The 19,907-nt window shown below is 38.4% G+C and overlaps 1 protein-coding gene across 1 annotated transcript in view; it reads right to left on the bottom strand.

The window, feature by feature from the left end:
- Positions 1-19,907, bottom strand: part of EPS15 (epidermal growth factor receptor pathway substrate 15) — a 47,175-nt gene that overhangs the window by 15,431 nt on the left and 11,837 nt on the right. Inside the window, 10 exon segments of the mRNA XM_058030162.1 lie at positions 327-488; positions 5,062-5,134; positions 10,455-10,540; positions 13,955-14,114; positions 14,903-15,048; positions 16,508-16,702; positions 17,465-17,524; positions 17,958-18,083; positions 18,511-18,576; positions 18,980-19,075. Coding sequence (XP_057886145.1) covers positions 327-488; positions 5,062-5,134; positions 10,455-10,540; positions 13,955-14,114; positions 14,903-15,048; positions 16,508-16,702; positions 17,465-17,524; positions 17,958-18,083; positions 18,511-18,576; positions 18,980-19,075 — 1,170 coding nt within the window.

Consider the following 19,907-nt stretch of genomic DNA (forward strand, 5'->3'; position numbering starts at 1 on the left):
AATACCTGAATAAACAGTTAACTCTGTATTGGTCTCAATGAGAACAGAGTATTTTAGCTGTTCTTCTGACCAACACAGATATTTCTGCTTTAAACCTTATTTGTGTACAAGTAGATCTCAATATGTTGGTTGACACACTGACACTAAATTAGGAACACTGAAGCAAGTGATGTATTTCCTATGCTCTGTTGGTCACAAAACCTTGACACTCAGGCTATTTATTCATTAAAGCTTTTTTCCTGCCCCAACAACTGGAACTCTGCAAGGCTGAGTTCTTCAAGACAAGGCATTTATGCTTCCCCAGGGCACTGGCCACCAGACCTTACCAAATGGGCCTCCTCTGCACACTTCTGCCTGATGTCATTAAGTTGTTCTTCCAACTTGGCCTTCTGCTCATCAAGATCATTAAGGGTTTCCTGTGCTTCCTGTTTCTGAGCTTGCAGCTTCTGCAGATTACTGCTCTCCCTCTTTACTTCATCCTGGAGATCCTGAAATAAAACACACAGCTTGACATTTGTTCCCTCTCTCCCTTTAACCACTGAATTCCACAGCACAAACTGCAGTGCTAACCCAGATTTCAAGGAATCAACAAATTATCTTCCAGAAGCCTGCATGGATACCAGACAAGCAAGTACTCTGAGATTCTAATTCAATGACATAAAAATAATCAGCTTGTTTGCCTTTGCTTTTCTTCAGTAAAACAAATCTCACTGAAGTGTTGAGATCATACATATGAACTGTATCCCTCACACAGAGGTCACGTTTTCATTCTGAATTTCGAAGTTGTCTTTATTAAGGTTGCTACAGTGTCTCTGCCCTGTGCTTTAGCACTGTGTTTTACTGAGTTTCTTATTAAGAACATGGACCTGTTGGAGTGAGCCCAGAGGGTCCATGAAAATGGTGAGAGGGCAGGAGCACCTCTGGGGTTGTTCACCCTGGAGAAGTGAAGGCTCCAGGGAGATCTTAAAGCCCTTCCAGGAATGAAAAGGAGCTCGCAAGAAAGTTGGAAATGGACTTTTCATCAGGACATGGAGTCACAGGACACTGGGAATGGCTTCACACTGGCAGAGGGCAGGTTTAGATGGGACATCAGTAAGCAATCCTTTGGTGTGAGGATGGGCAGACCCTGGCACAGGTTCCCAGAGAAGCTGTGCCTGCTCCATCTCTGGAAGTGTCCAAGGCCAGGCTGGATGGGGCTTGGAGCAACCTGGGACAGTGGAAGGTGACCCTGCCCATGGCAGGGGGCTGGAATAAAATGGGCTTTGAGGCTCCTTCCAACCCAAAACATTCTGGGATTTTGTCATGACAGAAATCCTTTATTCTGCTCTTTCCCCCTTCAAAAACACAAGGCCAAAAATAGGAACTGCTTTTTGGAGCATGGTGAAAGACCATTAACCCAAATGCACTGCCTCCTAGGGCATTCCTGCTCACAATTTTGCAAGGATCAGCCAAAAACTTATTTTCTGTGCACCACTATAGGTAAAAAATGCAGATTTCACACACAACAATACGGAATCTTTTGATTTATGAAAGAGCAGCAAGTATGTGTCTCGTGTTTTAAGTAGCATCATAAAATAATTACTTAATTTCTGAGCAACAGGAATGGTTATACCTCAACAAGCTGCAGAGACAACACTGAAAAACATGTCAAGGAAAGAATTTAGGAAGAAGAAAGAATCGTCAAAGTCAGGAGGAAGAGATAATACAGGGAGATCAAAAAGGATTAATCCAAAAGGAGAAGTATTAGATGAAAAGAGAAGATTGCAGCCTTTCTGAGAAAATACAGCAATTTCAGGAAGAATCATCAACAACGGTAAAAAATGAACAGAGAGGAAAAAAAATTAGGGAGGATAAGAAAGCAAGCAGACATGAAATTTTGATTAGATCATACATTTGTGTGCTGCTCTAAGCTACAATCCTGCTCTCCTTTTCTAGGGGTGTTTTGTTTGGGTTCTTTTTGGTGAGGGAGACAGTTTATCCATGTGTTGTGTGCTAACACCTCCACATAAGGAGGACAAAAAGCCAGATAGGAATAGAAAGGCATATGATGCAGCAGTCAGATGCTGGGGAATTAGGTAACCTCAAGACAACTGGAGGGCTACCCAGAGATACATCACAGATGGTTTTACCTCAAAAATCAACCACAAAACCATGCAAAAAAGCTCCCAAATCAAACCACAAAAAGCCCCCCACAAAACTCCCCCAAATTAAATCTGAATTTCAGTGAAGAGTGTGTCAGTATACAGCAGTCAGACTAGGAAAAATACTGGTTATTTCTAACCCAGGAGAGAAAAACCAGTGTGCACACAAAAAGCTCTCAGAGCAGCTACTGACTTGGATAATTGGGACACTCTTGATCCATTCATTTTCACATGGCTTTGAAAAGCAAGGATCAGCTGACAGTTAACAGAAGCGGTGGAGGAAAAAAGTAACAGCTTAAAGAGACTTCAGCCTCCTTTCTCCTAGAGGAAGCAAGAATTCACATCCACACAAGCTAAATATAGATCATCTCCACTTTTGTCTGTCCTAGGCACAGCAGTAGAGAAGCACTGAAGAGACTGAACTAAGCTTGATGGCTGACAGAAGAGAAAAGAAGGAAAAAAACCCAACCAAACCAAAAACCTGTGGTAGTTTTTGTTCACACATGCACCTAACCTCTCCAGCATTAAAGGCTGAAGTAGATACAACACACAAAACTGGCTATCATACTCAAAGATGCCTCTTCATGAATTAAACCAGGCTCCAATTAAGCTTCATTTTCAAAGAACACCCTTCAGCATGGAAGCAGCATCTTAATGATCAAGCACTGAATGAGATTTTAAATGAAAACCCCTAAGATACTTGAGGTGTTACAAAGTGCCATTTTGATGGTAACAATAATCCCTGTATTAGATTTCTGATCATTGTAACTCTTTATGCCAATAAAGTGTAGGATAAGGAAAGTTTAGGAATCCATATTTCCATGGACAATGGATTTAATAGCTTGCCAGTCTGTCCTTCCCAACACAATTCATGTGCTAGAAAATACCAAGCCTGCAAGAGGACAGAAAAGTAGAACTTCACTGATTTTCTAATGGCATTGGTGCACTGCAATAGAGAAAAAGAAAATCCAATTCTGAGGGATACTCAGTGCATGTGACTTTGAGGAAAAGACCCTTTAGTCTCTGCTACTGAAGAGCTGATATTTTAACAAGCAGATTAAACCCCATCTATATGCTACATCTTCCTTACAACTCTTTTCCTGCCTTTGCTTTTTAGTATCTATTTACACAGTTTAGAAGAAAAAACTGTCATTCTTTCCCTTCAGCTATACAAATCAGCTTGATTGATCACTGACCATGGCTATATTTGAGATTACAAACAGATCTGTGGAAGGAATTCTGGTATCAGAAACCCTGAAGTGTCATGCCACAAAACCAGCTTGAAACAAGGAGGCAGGTTAGAGCAAACTGGCTCTTTGGTAGACCATCTTTAGAAATGTCCTCATTAGAATAAAACCAGGAGAAAAATGCATCAGGCAAAGATATCTTTAATCTGTTCTATTATTCTCTGAAGTTCTAGGAAGTTTGTTGAAACATGCAGGTCCTTCACCAGCCAGGAATAAGAAAAGATAAAGGGCCAGCAGATTAAATAAATGCTGCAGCCATTTCCTGTTTGATCCTGGAGGTTTCTCCTTTTTCTGACAAGCCCATAATAGATTGCTCCTTCTGTGCAGACTGACAGAACTCTGTAACCATATTTAGAAATAGCCTGTGTAACCACTAACAGGTTAAAGACCTGAGACAGCTGCTCCCAGCAGCACTGCTCAGGATGCAGAGACTCAGGGGATTCTGTGATGCTGCTGCCTGTCAAACACACATGGATGACACCAGAACATTCAAGGTAAGGTTTTTATCAAGCTTACAAACCTTTTGTGCAAAGGCACCAGAAAACTCAACCCTCACATGAGCCAACACAGATCCCAGAAGACACCAACAAAATAATCCTGTGTGCAAAGCCAGGAATAGCCCTGAGAATTGTGAGAACAGTGGGAAAGGGAAATCTGCAGGGTGGGGAGGGGAATGACCGTGGAGCTCAGGCATGGGCAACTTCCACACGCATTCCTGCAGCTGCTGGAGCTGCTGCCAGCACGACCAACAGGCCAGCATCTGATCATCTCCTCAAAGGTCACACTGGTAATTATCATCCACACTCCAAGGATATCAAATAACCCTGCACAAAATTCACAACTCTTGTAACACATTAGCTCCTTTACAGCCCCACCGAAATTGAAATGCTGAAATCGCGCATTATTTGCTCTTAAGTAAAGATTATGGAAAATGATAGATTCTTAAAATAAATTTAGAAATAAATATAAATGGTCAGATATCACATTGAAGATTTTGTTTTTAAACAGCAACTGAGAATTTAACTGAAATATTGCTTTGCAATATTTAATTCAGAGCTTGGCTTGTCTGTCAGCACTCTAAACACTGATGCTGACTGCATATTTTTAACATCTGCAAGACACTTGCAAATTTAGATTTTCAGATATTCAAGAAATTCAATATCATCCTTTCAAGTAAAAATCAACAGATTCTTTAGAAAATTAACTTATATTAGGCAAAATTAATTTGAGGCAACATTTCTCCCTAGCTGGTAATTACTGTGCCTCTTAAGAAGCAGCCCGATACACAAGCCCCTTTAATTCAGCCATTTAAGTTTATTAATTAATTTACACTGCTACAGTGTCCTCTTTAGTTTTAATTACACAGTAGATAATCTTGCTTAAAAAAAAAAAAGGAAAGAAAAATCTAGTATTTTGTAATATTTTTCATTTTAAAGTCCATGCATGCTATATATCCTATAGGAGCTAGCACATTTATATAAATATACACACCCACACAAACCCAAAATTATATAGAAAATACACTTCAAAGTACATTATTTTTCTTAGCTACCAATTTTTCTTATTTTTACTGGATAAGTGGCGTGATCTAAAGACTCAGTAATCTCACTGTCATTAAAACAGCACATGGTGCAATATCAGATGTCTGAACAAAAATTTGGTGGTTTATTTACCTGGACCTCACTTGTCCTCTGCTTGATGGCATCTTCTTTCTCCTTCAGATCTTGCTCTACATTATTCTTTTCCCTGGAAGACCAGCAAACAATGCAAGAATACTTAAGAACATCAGCTACAGCAGGTACCGTTATCCAGCCCCCTAAGCCTGTATCTCTCTTTAAATACATAGTGAAACATGAAACAAAAAAGATGTGAGGGATTTCTGCTTTCCAAATGATTTACAAGACAGAAGCCCACAGAAGTGTTCTGCATAAACCCCCCTGTCTTTCCACCAACTGCACTCCAGTGATAAGAATGGCTCAAAAATGGAAGGGGGCGGGCGGCAGAAATCAATGAAATACTGTCTCCAGTGATCTCACTGTTGCTATGGAGCACTTGTCTAATGAAAACTGCTAGGAAAAGTGGGAGGGATTGCATCAGATTCCATCTATTAACCCCTGCAAACACAGCCATGCCCGTGCTCCCAGCAGCCAGGGAACACTGCCACAGGCCAGTAGAGCCCATGGATGCCCTTGGCCTGTCAGATTTTGGATTTGTCTGTTGGGAGGCTCAGGCAGGAGCAGGGAGGTTGGCTTGGCTTGCTGGAATCACGATCTGCTCAGACACTCCACACAGAGTGATCTGCTGTGTCATATCAAGGCTGCCTCTACAGACATTATTCAAGTTTAAGTGACTGCTGATGACAGGGGAATTATCATCAATAAATTCTCATCAGTCAGACACAACAATAGCTTTAAGAAAGGGAACAAACCCATACAACTGAGACGTGTTACTGTTATTAAAAAATCATGAGTGTTTCTCTCTAGACAGCATATGGAATCTTTTCTCCTTCCATAGATGCAGGAAAACATTAAGCATTACAGTTTTTACACAATCTTCTGTAGATATTTGCTTTCATAAGGATTTTGTTAATAAACCAACACACACACTGAAGTTAGAATATGAACAATAAACCTAACATTTCTAAATGAAACACCATAGTGAAAAGCTATTAGATTGTATTACTGGTATAAACTGACATTACAAAACTTCATATTTTAATTGCAGCAGATTGTTAATCAATCTAAAACTATTTATTAGTTTACTCTAATTTAATACAGAAGAAAGCATTTCTGTGTTGAAGTAAAGCAGGTCTACTCTAAGACCTTTACTCAAGCTGAGAAAGTTTTACATTACTGCTAAACCACACACAGTGGAAAATACAAAGAACCCAGATATTGGATCTTAAATGAGTATTTGCTCTGACAAGTAATTACTATAGCTTATACTCTGCTATTATTTTTCTCATTATCTGATTAAAGAGGAACTTCCTGATTATGCCCAAAGGGGAAATTTAAATGGAAGGAAAAGGAAAGATGTGGGAAGAGGAACTTTGAAGCTCAAGGCTATTTATTCTGTTAAGTGCGATCCTGCAAAATAAAGGATCACACTTCCACAAAATTAATAAAAGAACTTTCATAAAATTCATAAAATTCCTCACTTTCCATTCATAAGAAATTGGAAATCCTAAAAAAAATCTTTACCTTTTCAATCAAAGCTACAGCACACTCCTCTAGCTCAATAGCATCTGTAGCATAGTTGTACTTAGCTATTTAAAGCATTGCAACACAGGCTTGAAACAAACTCTGTTGCTTTGGCTTCCATAACTTCCCATGAACAAAGGTCTCAATAAAGCACTTCTACAGATCCATGTACAAATCAGGCTGAAAAATACCTTCAAGCCCTCAAACACCCATCAAGCACAGCCAATATTCATATATTTTCTTCCTGATTGATGATAAAAAAGAGTAGAAAAATGAATACTTGTTATTTTTCCTGCTGGGGTGGGAAAAATGAGCAAGAAATAGAACGGCAAGCAGGTGTGTTTGGTTAATATACAGCATTTCTACATTACTGTCACTGATGTGCCTGAGACTGTCAGAGATGCAGATCACTTCCTTTGTATTACAGCACAAGCCAGGTACCTAAATCCTTGCAATCTGGACTAAGCAACAGGATACAACACCCACCCACTGGCATTTCCATGAGCCAAATCAGAGCACAAACAATGAATTGGAAAGAATCAAGTGAAAGAAGTATTGTCAGGCAGAACAAGAAAAGCTTAGGCAGCAGTCTCAGGCAAAGGAAAACAATCTGAGTGCATATAGTCTGCACATAACACATCCCATCCTCCCCCCAGAAATGCCTCTTTGTTTCAAAGAAAAGACAACACAGAACTACTTAATTCATTAATTCTTCTGAATACCTTCATTTCTTTTACAAACTATCTGCTATGCCCCTTTAGGAATGTTCAGCAACTGAAAGAACCAAAAACAAGGAACAAAATTGATTTGTTGGATATGACAGATTTCCTGGATCATCAAGTCCCTCACTACATCCAAAAAGCAACCCCAGAAGAATTGTGGTCTTGCCAACAAAGGACACTTGTAACCAATTCAAGCCAATTTTTGAAAGCAATACAATTTCCCTATGCATTTTAATAGCAGTCAGCTTGGGAGAACCTCATATCAAATAAATTAAAAGCAATGAGTAATTGATGGTTTCTCCCATCCAGATGCTTCATGATTTACCAAAACCCTAAATTTAATACTAATTTGTGAATGGAGTCATTTATAAATAGGAGCCAGCACATTGCAAATATCTGTCATAGCTGAGAATGCAAAGTCCCTGTGTCAGCAGAGGTGTTCAAGCCAAACATTCAACCCTGGCCAGGCTGAATCACCTTAGATACAAAAGCAAAAAAATCATAGTTCTTTCCCATAATAAGATGATGACTACTCACAGAGCTGGTAGTATTATCTACACTCATAGTTGCCCAATATTTCTTATTTTCACATACATCTGTAGTTGTGAGAATTCCTAATGTAGTAATACTTCAGTTTGGCAATGCTGGAAAAAATGCCAAGGGTTTGCCTTGTTTCTTCTAACACTTGTTACTCACAACCTCTTCTGCTGCAACAGCTCAGTTTCTTCCAAACCAGAGGCTGAGAAGAAATTATCTATCCTACATCAAAGTCCTTTGCTAAGGTGATCTCTGAAATTTGAAATAAAAGTTTGATGCAAGTGTAAGGCAGGCAGAGATTGTCTTGCTTTCTGGGCGATGTTTTGCTCTTTCATTGCTATTGAGAGACCAACTCACCAGCTTTATGGTCCTTTTAACCTGATTTATACTTCAAGACAATTTAAATGTTGCTATCCAGCATATGTGAAGGATGACATCTCTGGTGAGATATCCCAAGTTAAGCTCAGCCACTCCTCTGGTTAGAGAGGAATGGAGTGTCAGTAAAGCTTGAAGAAATTCCATGAATTTGTGGCCATCACTAACTTTGAAAGCAAGGAAACAAAGCTGGGTTTGTTGGGAAAGGAAAAGGTTTTATGGCTTGAAAAAGAATGGTCCAGCCTCCCACCATGTTGATCAAGAAAAGCTTCAAGCAGCTTTCTAAAAATACAGTGCAACTGAAACAGCATTTAGAGACAGCAGTGCTAACAGGCTCAAAATGCTGCAGGTTCCACAATGTCCAGAGGCAAATCATTCCCCCACCAGAGGGGTATTGTCCTCCCTAAGAAGTGTTCTGCATTTTATTCTTCATCTGATCCTCAACCCCCACCTTCCTGACACTGTATTTATCAAATTAACATTAATAAAGCTATTGGCCACCAGACCTCTTTCCCACACAAACTGTTGAGCCACAAAGACACTACCTCTGTATTCTTTGCTCAGTGTCTCCAAAAGCTGTTCTGCACACATTGTCATTCTTTTGGCCATTTCCTCTCCTGCCTTTTTTTTTTTTGTGTTTTTTTTTTCAAGTGCACTTCAAAAATAGATTCAAATTTTATTACTGCGTCTCAAAAATGCAGCTCTTGGACACTTCTCAATGGAATCAGGGACTGGATTTCTTATATATTGAGTCCAACAGCTGAACAATCTACCTTGCTTAATAATGAACAAAAAGAACTTCAGTTTAAATTACATTTTTATATGACAACTATCAAGTCTGGAAGTGTACTTCACCAGTTGTAATAGAAATGTGAATTCACCAAAGATTGAAGCACATTGTTAATCCCATCTGTTCAGAACCTCTGAATCACATCAAAGTAAATTTCCCCTTTCTAAAAACAAATACACACTAAGAGTTGCCTCTACCCTATCTTCAACAATCAAGTATCATTAAATTTAAAATAACTGCCAATGTATATTTGCCCCTCAAGGAATGGAAGTAGTGACTTTTTCAGGTTCCTTCATATCTCACAGTAAGAAAAGAAAACCAGACACAAATAGTCTGGCTTGCATGTTAGGCTGCAAGCCCTCCTACAGAAAACCAACTTCATCTAAAAATCTATGTCAGCCAACAATTTATTTCCTTCTAAAATACCAACAGTAAATATACACAGTTGCAAATCCTATTTCAGGTTAATAAATGTGAGTGTCCAAAAATGGAATTAATATAACCTGAAGAACAGCGGAGGCAGGGAAGAGAGAAGCAAGAAGGCAGTGGGAGTAATAAGAGAGAATAAGCAAGTGAAATGAAAAAATATTTATGCATTTAGGAAACAGATTGTGCTCTGACACACTGCCAAGTTAAATCATTCCCACAAGTGACATGAATTAGAGAGGCAGATTTCATCATGACAAAGCACCCGCACTTAAAAAATAAGAAAATTTACTGTTCTTAATAGAATTTTCAGTGGATTTATGATAGTAACAAGAAAAACACTGAAGAAAAATACTTGCTGTCTCAAGAGCATTACCAAGACTATAGAAAATATATGAATTTGATTTTCTTAGTCACTTGAAGTCATCTTAATTACCTTAGAAATAATTAATGGAATCCAAGTCTGCAGACATCAAAACAATTTTTCTCAGTCCAGCAGTTTATTTTATTACACAAGAGCAGCATCCCCATCTGCACCCCCATCAAAACCCTAGCAGAGGTCCATGCACAGTCATCTTCCCACTCCCTATCCTGCATACTTACTGATCTTTTCCATCTCACTTCCTTACTGCTACCAAAAACAAGTCCTTGGAATGCCCTCTACAAATAAAAGAACATTTATACACGGTTCCAGCATCCTAAAGATTTGCTCCACTCACATCTGCGAATAAAGATGAACAATGGAGAATACTCCCATGTCAGGTTGCTGACCCACAGCTCTGTGAAACACAACCTGAGGGCACAAGGGACAGACCCTTCCCAGTCCTGCTGTCACTGAGGGCACTCATGGCAGTGAACAGAGAGCAGCAGTGTCACACAGTACCACACACATGCTGACCCTTTACTCAGCACAGCACTACCACCTGCTTTTCTCTTCTGCACTCAATTGTTGTTTAAAAAACAGTAAATAGCACAGCTGAATCCAAGGCAACTCTGGCTATTCCTCCCTTACATACCTCTGCAGGTCCACAATTTCATTGTTTAATGTATCAAGTTCCTTAATTGCAGAAAAATCTGCTACAGAATTCGGTCCTTGAGTACTCTGAAAGATAAAAAATAAACACTGTTAGTCTGGAGCTTATGCCATTCAACAACTACACACATTTTACTTTTTGTGGCAACGTGAGCTGTCCTCTTGTAACAACTGCTGGTAGCATTGTATTTCAAACCTTTAACCTTAGAAACCCCAAAAGAGTACAGATGCTGTTGGTAGCACTGCATTTCAAACCTTCAATCTTAGAAACCCCAAAAGAGTACAGATGCTGTTGGTAGCACTGCATTTCAAACCTTCAATCTTAGAAACCCCAGAAGAGTACAGGTGCTGTATGAGCAGAACACAACATACAGCCAAAGCATGGAGACAGCTCAATTCAAAGAGAGTTTGTCTCCTTGAAGACACCTCCCACAAAAGCACAGGACTACCTAATCATACAAAAAACCATAGAATCCTCTTCTAAAATAAGTCTCATGTTACAAATATTTAGGTGGTTCTCCTGCATTCATTCTTACTACTTTTATATTTCTTCACCTTGGTGATCCTCATGTTGCAGAGTAGACACTGACTTGCAAGGATTTAAGGGATACTGAGCTTGTTTAACAGGAACCTCCAGAGTACTCAATGAAACTTTGATAATACAAAGTCACAGTGTAACTTACACCCATGAGTTCCCATTTACTTAATGTCTTTGTAAGACAATGACTGTAATACAAATTATTTGTTTCAAAACAAGTACACATAAATGGATAGAGAACAAATGCTAAAGACAGAAATTACAAATGCTGTAATGATTCTTCTGTGCCTTGTCACAACATGAACATGCTCACAAAGCAACAACCATTGTAGCTACTTCCTATAAATACATCCATTCCTTCAAGTCTTGAATAAAGTCATCCAGGACAAACACAACACTCTGAGGACAAGTACATACATATAATTTTAAAAGGCAAGTGATACCCCCAAAATAGCACAAAAGTTTTTAAATGCTCAAGTTTCTCTACAGATAAAGCAAGATACTATTAACTATGTGTTTGCTCAAATTGATACTCTGGGGAAGAAATAAACCAAGAGCTATGAACACTTAAACTGTGAGCACACAGGCTGAGAGTGTTATTCAGCAGAGCTACAGACTACTCATGTATATTTTACTAGCACAAATGGTATGAACTGGGAATTAAAAAAAAAAACTCACAAAAAAAAACAACCAAAGAAGCAACTATACAGCTGTTCTTAAACTGGTTAGTGTACAGCTTCTCAAATGGGCAAACTCTCTATGATGCTCAATCCTGCTCTACAGGAATTACTCAGGAGTTTTGCAGAGTTGATCATGGAATTCCAATGGGGGTTTTTACTTCTCCTATGACAAGGGTAGAAGAAACACATGGAAATATCAGCTGTTACAAAAAATTTTTCCAGGCCTCCTTCTTTCACCAGTTAAAGAAATTCTGCACACTAATGCCAGCAGCAAACTTGAGGAAAAAGTAGTTCAATCTTATTTTCAAATATTCAGGAGAACTGGTGGGGGGCAGGAACATAAAAGCCAACATTTTTTAGCTTCAATACACATTAACAAGGACAAGTTAGAACCACAGGCTGCCATTACTACATTGCAACATGCATGTAAAGCAGCACCTCCAGTTTTTAACTCAAAGTTGTAGTAAAAGGAAATTCCCATCAAAATTCTTTCAGAGGACCTTACAAAAAAGTTTCATTTTTATGGCTTGACATGCAAGTGGTGACTACAAATAGTTCTGGGTGAGAAACACAGCAACAAGTTTGAAACCACAATGAAATACCATTTTATTTACTGATACTTCTGCTATCACCTTTGTATGGGTCAGCTCAGAAAATGAAGCCTAACATGGAGTTTGGGTTCTTTTTTTACCATGTACACCACATCAAGAAAACCTATCTCAGCAAAAAGCCTATCTCTTAATACTGACTCAAGCCTTTGAGTACAAATATTGAACAATAATCTTGAACAAAAAAAGTTCTTTCATATCAACAAGACAACACCTTTTGAAAAAGCTCAAAATGAGCTGAAGATTCAGCTTAATTTAGTAAAAACCCTCTTGTTCAGGATTTACAGAGCTAATTGAAAGCTAACTTACCTTCTTACACAATATTCTCACTCATCACTTAAGTAGTAATGAAATAAAAATCACACTGATGTCTTTGAGAGTTTTACAAAATCAGTTTACATCCACAGAACAGCAGCAACCAACATCTAATGCTTTCTAATCGCTCAATTTTCTGTGCTATCTTCAGTGAATCTGTGGGTATTAATCCTGTCACCACTTCCCCTGCAATTTCACCAGGAAAACACAGGATTTTCTGCTTTCAGTTTAAGCAGCCCCAGAGGTCTGGGCTCAAGGGAGAATCCCAGGGTTACTCTGGATGAACAACTCTGGAAATCAGCAGAATTTGAGCAGAACTTGACACCTGAGAGAAGTGCTGAGCTCATTCATGACTGTGTGAGAGTCTTAGAAGGATGCTCATAATTAAACCAACAGACAGTAAATATTAGAAAAGCAAAGTTTCTCTAACCTTGAGAAAGCAGAGTTAACAAACTGACAGAATAATAAGGATGAAAAGCAGAGTGGTGCAGAATGGAAAAAACAGTCCAAACTAGAAAAGAGACATAGAAAGGAAAGCAAACATACAAAAAAGATTAGTAGAGTTGCAAATAAAGCAATTACTTTTTAAAAACAGAATGTAAAAACAAATTAGGTACCAGTTACAGAAACTCAAAAAGTAGTGCCAAATTTTGAGTTTCATTTTTCCAGGTGTGAATTTTTCATTCTGTTTAAGAAAGTTGCAGAATTAGGTCAATGTATTGCACAACCAAGAAAAGATAACTCACATCAGACTTCATGATGTGCAAAATATGTAAAATCTGTGATGACCTCTACCATTCTGATAGCTACAAATTGAACTGCTGGGGTACAGCTAACTGCTGGATTAAGACAGATGGCAACCAACAGTCTATGGAGATACCTAAACTATCTGTGAGGTATAAAGTGGGGGCCATTTACTTTTAAAATTTTAAATAGCTCTAAACTTTTAGTTCACATTGCTTCCAAACTTTTTATTAAAAAGATTGATGTAAAAAAGGTAACTGAACATATTAGGAGAAAAGCAGTGAACTTGTGCATGTCACTTTAGATGGAAACTCAAATTTTTTGTAAATAGCAGCAGAAGGATTATTCTTTCAAAAGAGAAAATAATGCTTTCCCAACATAAGATCTCTCTGCTTGGTTGGCATGTGTAATAAATGGCAGCTTCATTCTGAAATATGGATGGAAGTTTTTTGTCAATTCTTTGCACCTAAGATTTGTTCACTTCCTGATATTGTGATAAATTTAAGGTATGCCAGCACTGAGGTTGCTTCTTGCGTAGCCTTTGAAATCGACATTATTTGTTTGGGATGTACGCCAAAAATGCCAAACCCATCCTTACCTTCTGTAAACTGACACCCCTGTCTGAAGGTGGAATCATCTCTGGAGTCAGAGCCTGAGGAGGATCAATGCCCTTTGTTAACTTCTGATTAATTAAATGGAAAGCCAAAGCAAACTGTTCCTTTGAAAGCTTCCCGCAGTCCTTGGTGTCACAGAGAGCCCTGCACAGAGATGCACATGAAATTTAAAAGATCCTCATTTCTCCAAGTACAGCCCTCTTTAGTGTAGTTGCTGTCATTTATAAATGTGAAAATTGCTAGGGTGTATCTCTTCTTCTAAAGCAAAACTAGAGGCATAGGAAACATCACTCAAACACACACAGCCACTTTCACTTTGCATGTTGGGGCCCACAGCTGTGCTCTGGTGAAAAGCACAATCAGGGCTGTAGGTCACTAGCAACACCTTCAGAACCAACACAAGTTGATTTATATTTTCCTGATTTTCCTAAATTAGCAGTTGTGTTAACCATAACTTGGGGGAAAGAAAAGTTGCTCCTATCAGTATGCCTGGCAACAGCTCATAGCACAGGAAGAATTAAAAAGCACTGAGTGTAATGAAGGCATTTCTGTAATGAGTAATGCCAAATAAATACATAGCTGTAAGGAAAGACGTTGTAGAATGAGGTGGGACATAAATCTTGCATGCTAACAATTTTATAGAGACATTTTCCTTTCCCAGTACATGAGTAGGATCAGTGATCAGATACCTGTGATGATGTGATGTCTTAAATACAAAGGGACAGCTGAAGTGCAGCATTTGTAACAATCTGTGCTCAGACATAAACCTGATTTCCACCCACTTCTGTCCCAGAGCAGAAGCAAGTAAGTTATCACTGGTTATACAAAGGCCATGCTATTATATCCAGAAATGTCACTTTCAGAAATGCCAGCATAGCAAGAAGTGAGAACTATGCCATCATCTACACAGCTGTCACAGGGAAAAAACCTACCAGATATGTGCAAGGAGAGCAGAAGGCAGTCCTGTTTTCAGGAACAGTTCTCTGGCTTCCACACCTGACACAAATCCATCCATGTCCTTGTCAGTTTTCACAAAGATCTCATCGTACTTAATTTTGTCTGCAGGCGACACAACCCACTGAAGGGGGGTGAGGATGGAAGGGAAAAAACCAAAACCACAACACTAAGATACAGGCAAGTTCTGCTTCCAGTTCAGACTTACATAATTCAAGGACTACAGCACAGATTTTAAAAAAGTGATACAGGTACCTAGTTCATGAACCAGTTTTATCCTCCTAAACAGACATGCAGTGATCCTCAAGCAACTGAAAAATAGAAGCATTTCCCTCAGGAAAGCAGCCAGGCTGCTTGGTGCTGCTCTGCCCCCCAACCAAGGCATTCTTTGGACCCTGGATCTCCTCTCTCATCATCCCTGTGCTCAGTCACAGCCCTGCTGACTGTCTGGCTCTATTAATTTCATTCCCCTTTACACAGCTGAGAAGCTTTAGCTGGAGGGACTGGAGAGCTGCTCAAGTCCAGGTTGTTAATAATTGGGCACATTCTAAACTGAAAAATTCACATCTGAACAAGGTAAAGATGGGAATTGCAGCCACTTCTGTTACTTGAGCAATCTTTCACAACATTCAGCTAATATAAAGATGTCTGGGGTTTTTTGAGTGAGAACAGCTTCAAGTTCATGTATGGATGTTAATTAATTTCACACAGACAATTAACAGATGCCTCCCAAATGGTGCTGTACACAAACTCACCCGGAATGGCACTGCTTTGCAATACATACAGCAAGACTTACCCTCAAGGCAAGGAAATTTCCAGGTTAAAACCTTGGCACCTCCAAAATTTAGATGCCAGTTTCTTACTGATTACTCAAATAAGGGCACTCAAATGTCCAAGCTGCATCTGATGCATTAAATAGCACAGTTCTTACCTTAAATACCCTTATCAATGCTTTTTCTTATTTTGAATATAACAAGTTATATATAAGCTACTTGGAAAGACATTTCCCAACTTCTGGACTCTAAAATGATGAGGAGTAAATAAGATATCTGGGGAGGGTAAGAGGCATCAAGTTGCCTAATAATCACATTCAGAACAAAAATCAAATCCGTGTCTAGGTAGATGTGCTCCACCTTTTGTTTTCTCCTCCCACTGCTTGCATTTATCTATTCCATTTTAATTCTCCAAATTGCACACATGCACACACATACATGACTGCCACAATCTGTTTTAAGAATGTGTCCACATTCCTATCAGTCCTCATCCAGAAAACTTGTGCTCTGCAGATGTGTACTTGGACCACTGGTTTTTTTTTAGCTTGAAATAATTTGTTCTAAAAATATCTTCAAAATCTGTACTAAACAATATTTTTATCCAATTGTTTATATCTGAAGACATCTAGGAAAATAAAACAGGGTAAATTTTACACCTCTCCATCTGGTCCTCCCATCAGCCTCCTAAAACCAACTAACAGGGCAAGAAGCAAACTAAAAACTTGTATCAAGTCTCTTCACACAGGCAGTCTCTGAAGCACAGAGCTAAGAGCAGAAACCTTCTAATCCCCAGTAACTTTAGAGCTGTACCTGTGTTAATGGTGTTTTGGCAGCTAAAATGCCCACAGGTGGCAAGGACTGATGAGATTCTTTGGTTGAAGATGGTATTAATGGCATTGCTCCTGGAACACTGAGAGGTTTTCTCTTGGATGGTGGCACCAAAGCTGCAGGCAAGGACATTGGCACTGGTTCTTTCTCCAAAGCACAGTATACCAAAAACATGGCCTGAACAAGGAAAAAAAAAGGTGTGTGGATGTAAATATATTAGAAATATATATACATATATAAAGAGACTAAAGGACTCATTAAAAAATAGCTTTGTAGCATTTTTTCATTATGTTTCCCCTTCACAAGCCCCTCAATTGATGCAGCTCATTGCCTCCTAAATTGTGATTTTCATTACCACTTTCTTTTGAGGATCAGTGCTTAGCAAGTGAAGTTCAGTATCTTTTAGAATATTAAAACAATCTTCCAAGCTTGTGCCAGTACTTGTGGAATTTTATTTGAGAGAAGACTTCAAACACTTTAATTTACCACCATTTTCCCAGAAATTCGTCCACTTAGCATTTAATTCTTTTCTTGTGGCCATCTCTAATTTAACACTTCTTACATTATTTCATCAGTCCTGGCTTTAATAGTGTTAAAATTCTAACTTACTACAAACTTTCCTCAAGGATACCCTGAGGCATTCAAGTTCTATAAATACTGAAGGTTAAGGTAAAACTCATGCAAACACTCAAGTGTCTCATGGGACAGCAGATCTCAGGTGTAAGTTTTTAATGGCTCATCTAACCCACAAAGAAAGTTATGCTGTGCACTGAGACACATGGAACAAACTGACAGAAACATTAAACAGCACTAAAACTTGATTAAGGACTCTGAATAAAGATAATACATGAACCACACAGTCAGAAATTAATACACAGTGCATCTATTTTAAACCCTGCAATCAAGCTTTCAAAATCCCAAGAGGCAGAAGATACTTACAACTGCAAACTCATCTCGATCCAACATTCCATCACGGTCAATATCACTCAATTCCCACACCTACCAAGAAAAAGCAGAATATAGGGATCTCTGACTCAACTGCAGCACTTTCCTACTTAAAACCTCATTAAAAACAAACATGAGAATGGCCTCCCTCCACCACAGCTCCAGTTCTATTAACAGCATTAGTTTGCAATGAGCAGTGTAAATTCACATAAATCACACAAAAGCAGAGAGATTTTTAAGTTGGAGACAGAGGCACCCAGCCTGACCCAAGTGTTAAAGAGTACACATAACTGATAAACTGCAGCTGGAGGTGATCTATCCAAACAGCAAAAGAAATTTTATTTTTCTATTCAAAAGTCACACTCCATAAAATCTAATATAAAAGTTAGGCTCGTGACTACAAATCTTCAATTTGAAAAACAGGTATTGCTGAGTGCAGCACAGGTATTAGTTGGGAACTGGCAATTAAGAAGAAAGATATTCTTACTCGTCCTAAGATATCCACTGGCAGTTTTGAGTTGAGGAGCACAGGTTTCACCTTATCCCCTGACAACAGTCCATTCACTGGATTTAGGCTGTCAAAGATAGAATCATACTTGACCTTGTCTTCCAGCTGCAGGGGCAGAAGAAAAATATTACTTATACAAACAGTCACATTCAGAGCATAAGAAGCAGAAGTTCCTTCAAAAGTGTTAACTTTTTTTAATAAAGACACATTGCACTTCCTGATGCTTATAAGAAAACATCAAAAACATACTATTTTTAAGTCAGAGACTCATCAAAACCCCATGAGATTTCTTCTTCAATTATTTTCATGACTTCAGGTAACAACCCTTTTTTTTTCTTTATTTTAAATTTCTAAACATGAAGAGATTTCCCAAGAGTCAAGTGTCCTTATTAAATTAGGTCTATTAGCCCAATTATAAATTTGACAGGAATGGTAACTATCAAACTTTAGAAATGCAGTATTAGATTTTTCTAAGACAGGTTTTCCTGCAAACCAGATAACAATTCTAGGTAACAGCTAATATTTAGTTTACCTTTACAGCCCATGGCAGATCACTTGATGCTGTTCCACTGAGTAGCAAAGGACTACTAGTATCAGTCTAAGGAAAAACAAGACAAAATACCAGCAGACACATTAAAAGAGAAGTGATTCTGACTTTGCAAAACCACCCCCTTATTTGAGAAGCTGCTTCTCAAAGCCAGAACTGCATTTTAGTCATTCATACCAAAATTTAGAGCAAAAAATTTAAAATGTTTATTCCATTAAGGATAACACTAATAGAACAAATACCACATATCTTCAAATTATACACAATTTTATATTCAAATCCCCACTAGAACATGTAGCAGCTTATTCCATGCTGCTTGATTTTTTCCCTGTTGTAGGGCCCCACTGCCCTACAACATCACCCTCTGAAGTGTTTGGGGTTTACACCAAACCTTCCTAATTTTTCACTTAAAAGCAGTTCTTAATAATATGTTCAATTAAAAATGAAATCTTACAAATCTTGGTGGAGGAACAGGCAAGTTAAGACTACTCAGGGAAACATCCAATCCATTCTGTGCACAGGCTACAAGTCTCAGAGCCACAAAAAATTCCTACAGGGGAAAAAATAAATTTTGAAGGGTTTATAACATGAAAAAAAGAGAAATATATATATTATATATTAAAATATATATTAAAATATAATTTTAAAATACAGTAAAATTTCAGAAGAATTAAGAGCTTTTCTAGTATTACTATATAGATGAAAAATTGCACATGGCTTCAAAGAGGGACAGAAAGTGACAGAAAGCAGCAGCCAGCAAATGCTGGATTCCTTCTGTAAGAAAAAGTTTGCAATTAATTTTCCAAGAATTTAGTAAATTTCTGGCCAGTGTAGTCAATTCTCAGCACTCAGTTCTTCTACAGAACAGTGAAAATCTGAAGTGTAATTGCAGCTGTTTATCTTGGAGGAACTGAGCTGATCCCACAGATGGTTGATGGAGCAGAAAAAAAACAGAAAAATGAACCAAAAGAAGCCCAAAAAAGCCCCAAATTGTTTGGTAGACATTGCAGCCTCCTCCTCTTCCTACCATGGGAAGAAGCATTTCCCTATCCAGGGACTGTTATTTATATTTCAAACCAAACAGCAACACACATTTGAACTTGTGGTAGCACCACTGAGATGTAAATTCTGTCCCCACACTGCTCATTGCCACAGCTTGGGAAGGACAACTCCAAACAGAATGCACCAATGTCAAGTCCACCAAAATTAAAGTAGTAAGAATTTTGAAGATTTTACAAGAATTTTAATTTCTGCTTTGTTTCCTACAAGATTATGAGAAGAAAGTCACCTTCTTTGTAAATGCAGTACACTAAACCTTAAATTACTTCTCAGCAAATTGCACAGCTACACATCAGCCCATTTTACAACCTGGAGAAAAGCTG

This window comes from Melospiza georgiana, chromosome 9, assembly GCF_028018845.1.
Source record: "Melospiza georgiana isolate bMelGeo1 chromosome 9, bMelGeo1.pri, whole genome shotgun sequence".
In the NCBI taxonomy this organism is placed as follows: Eukaryota; Metazoa; Chordata; class Aves; order Passeriformes; family Passerellidae; genus Melospiza; species Melospiza georgiana.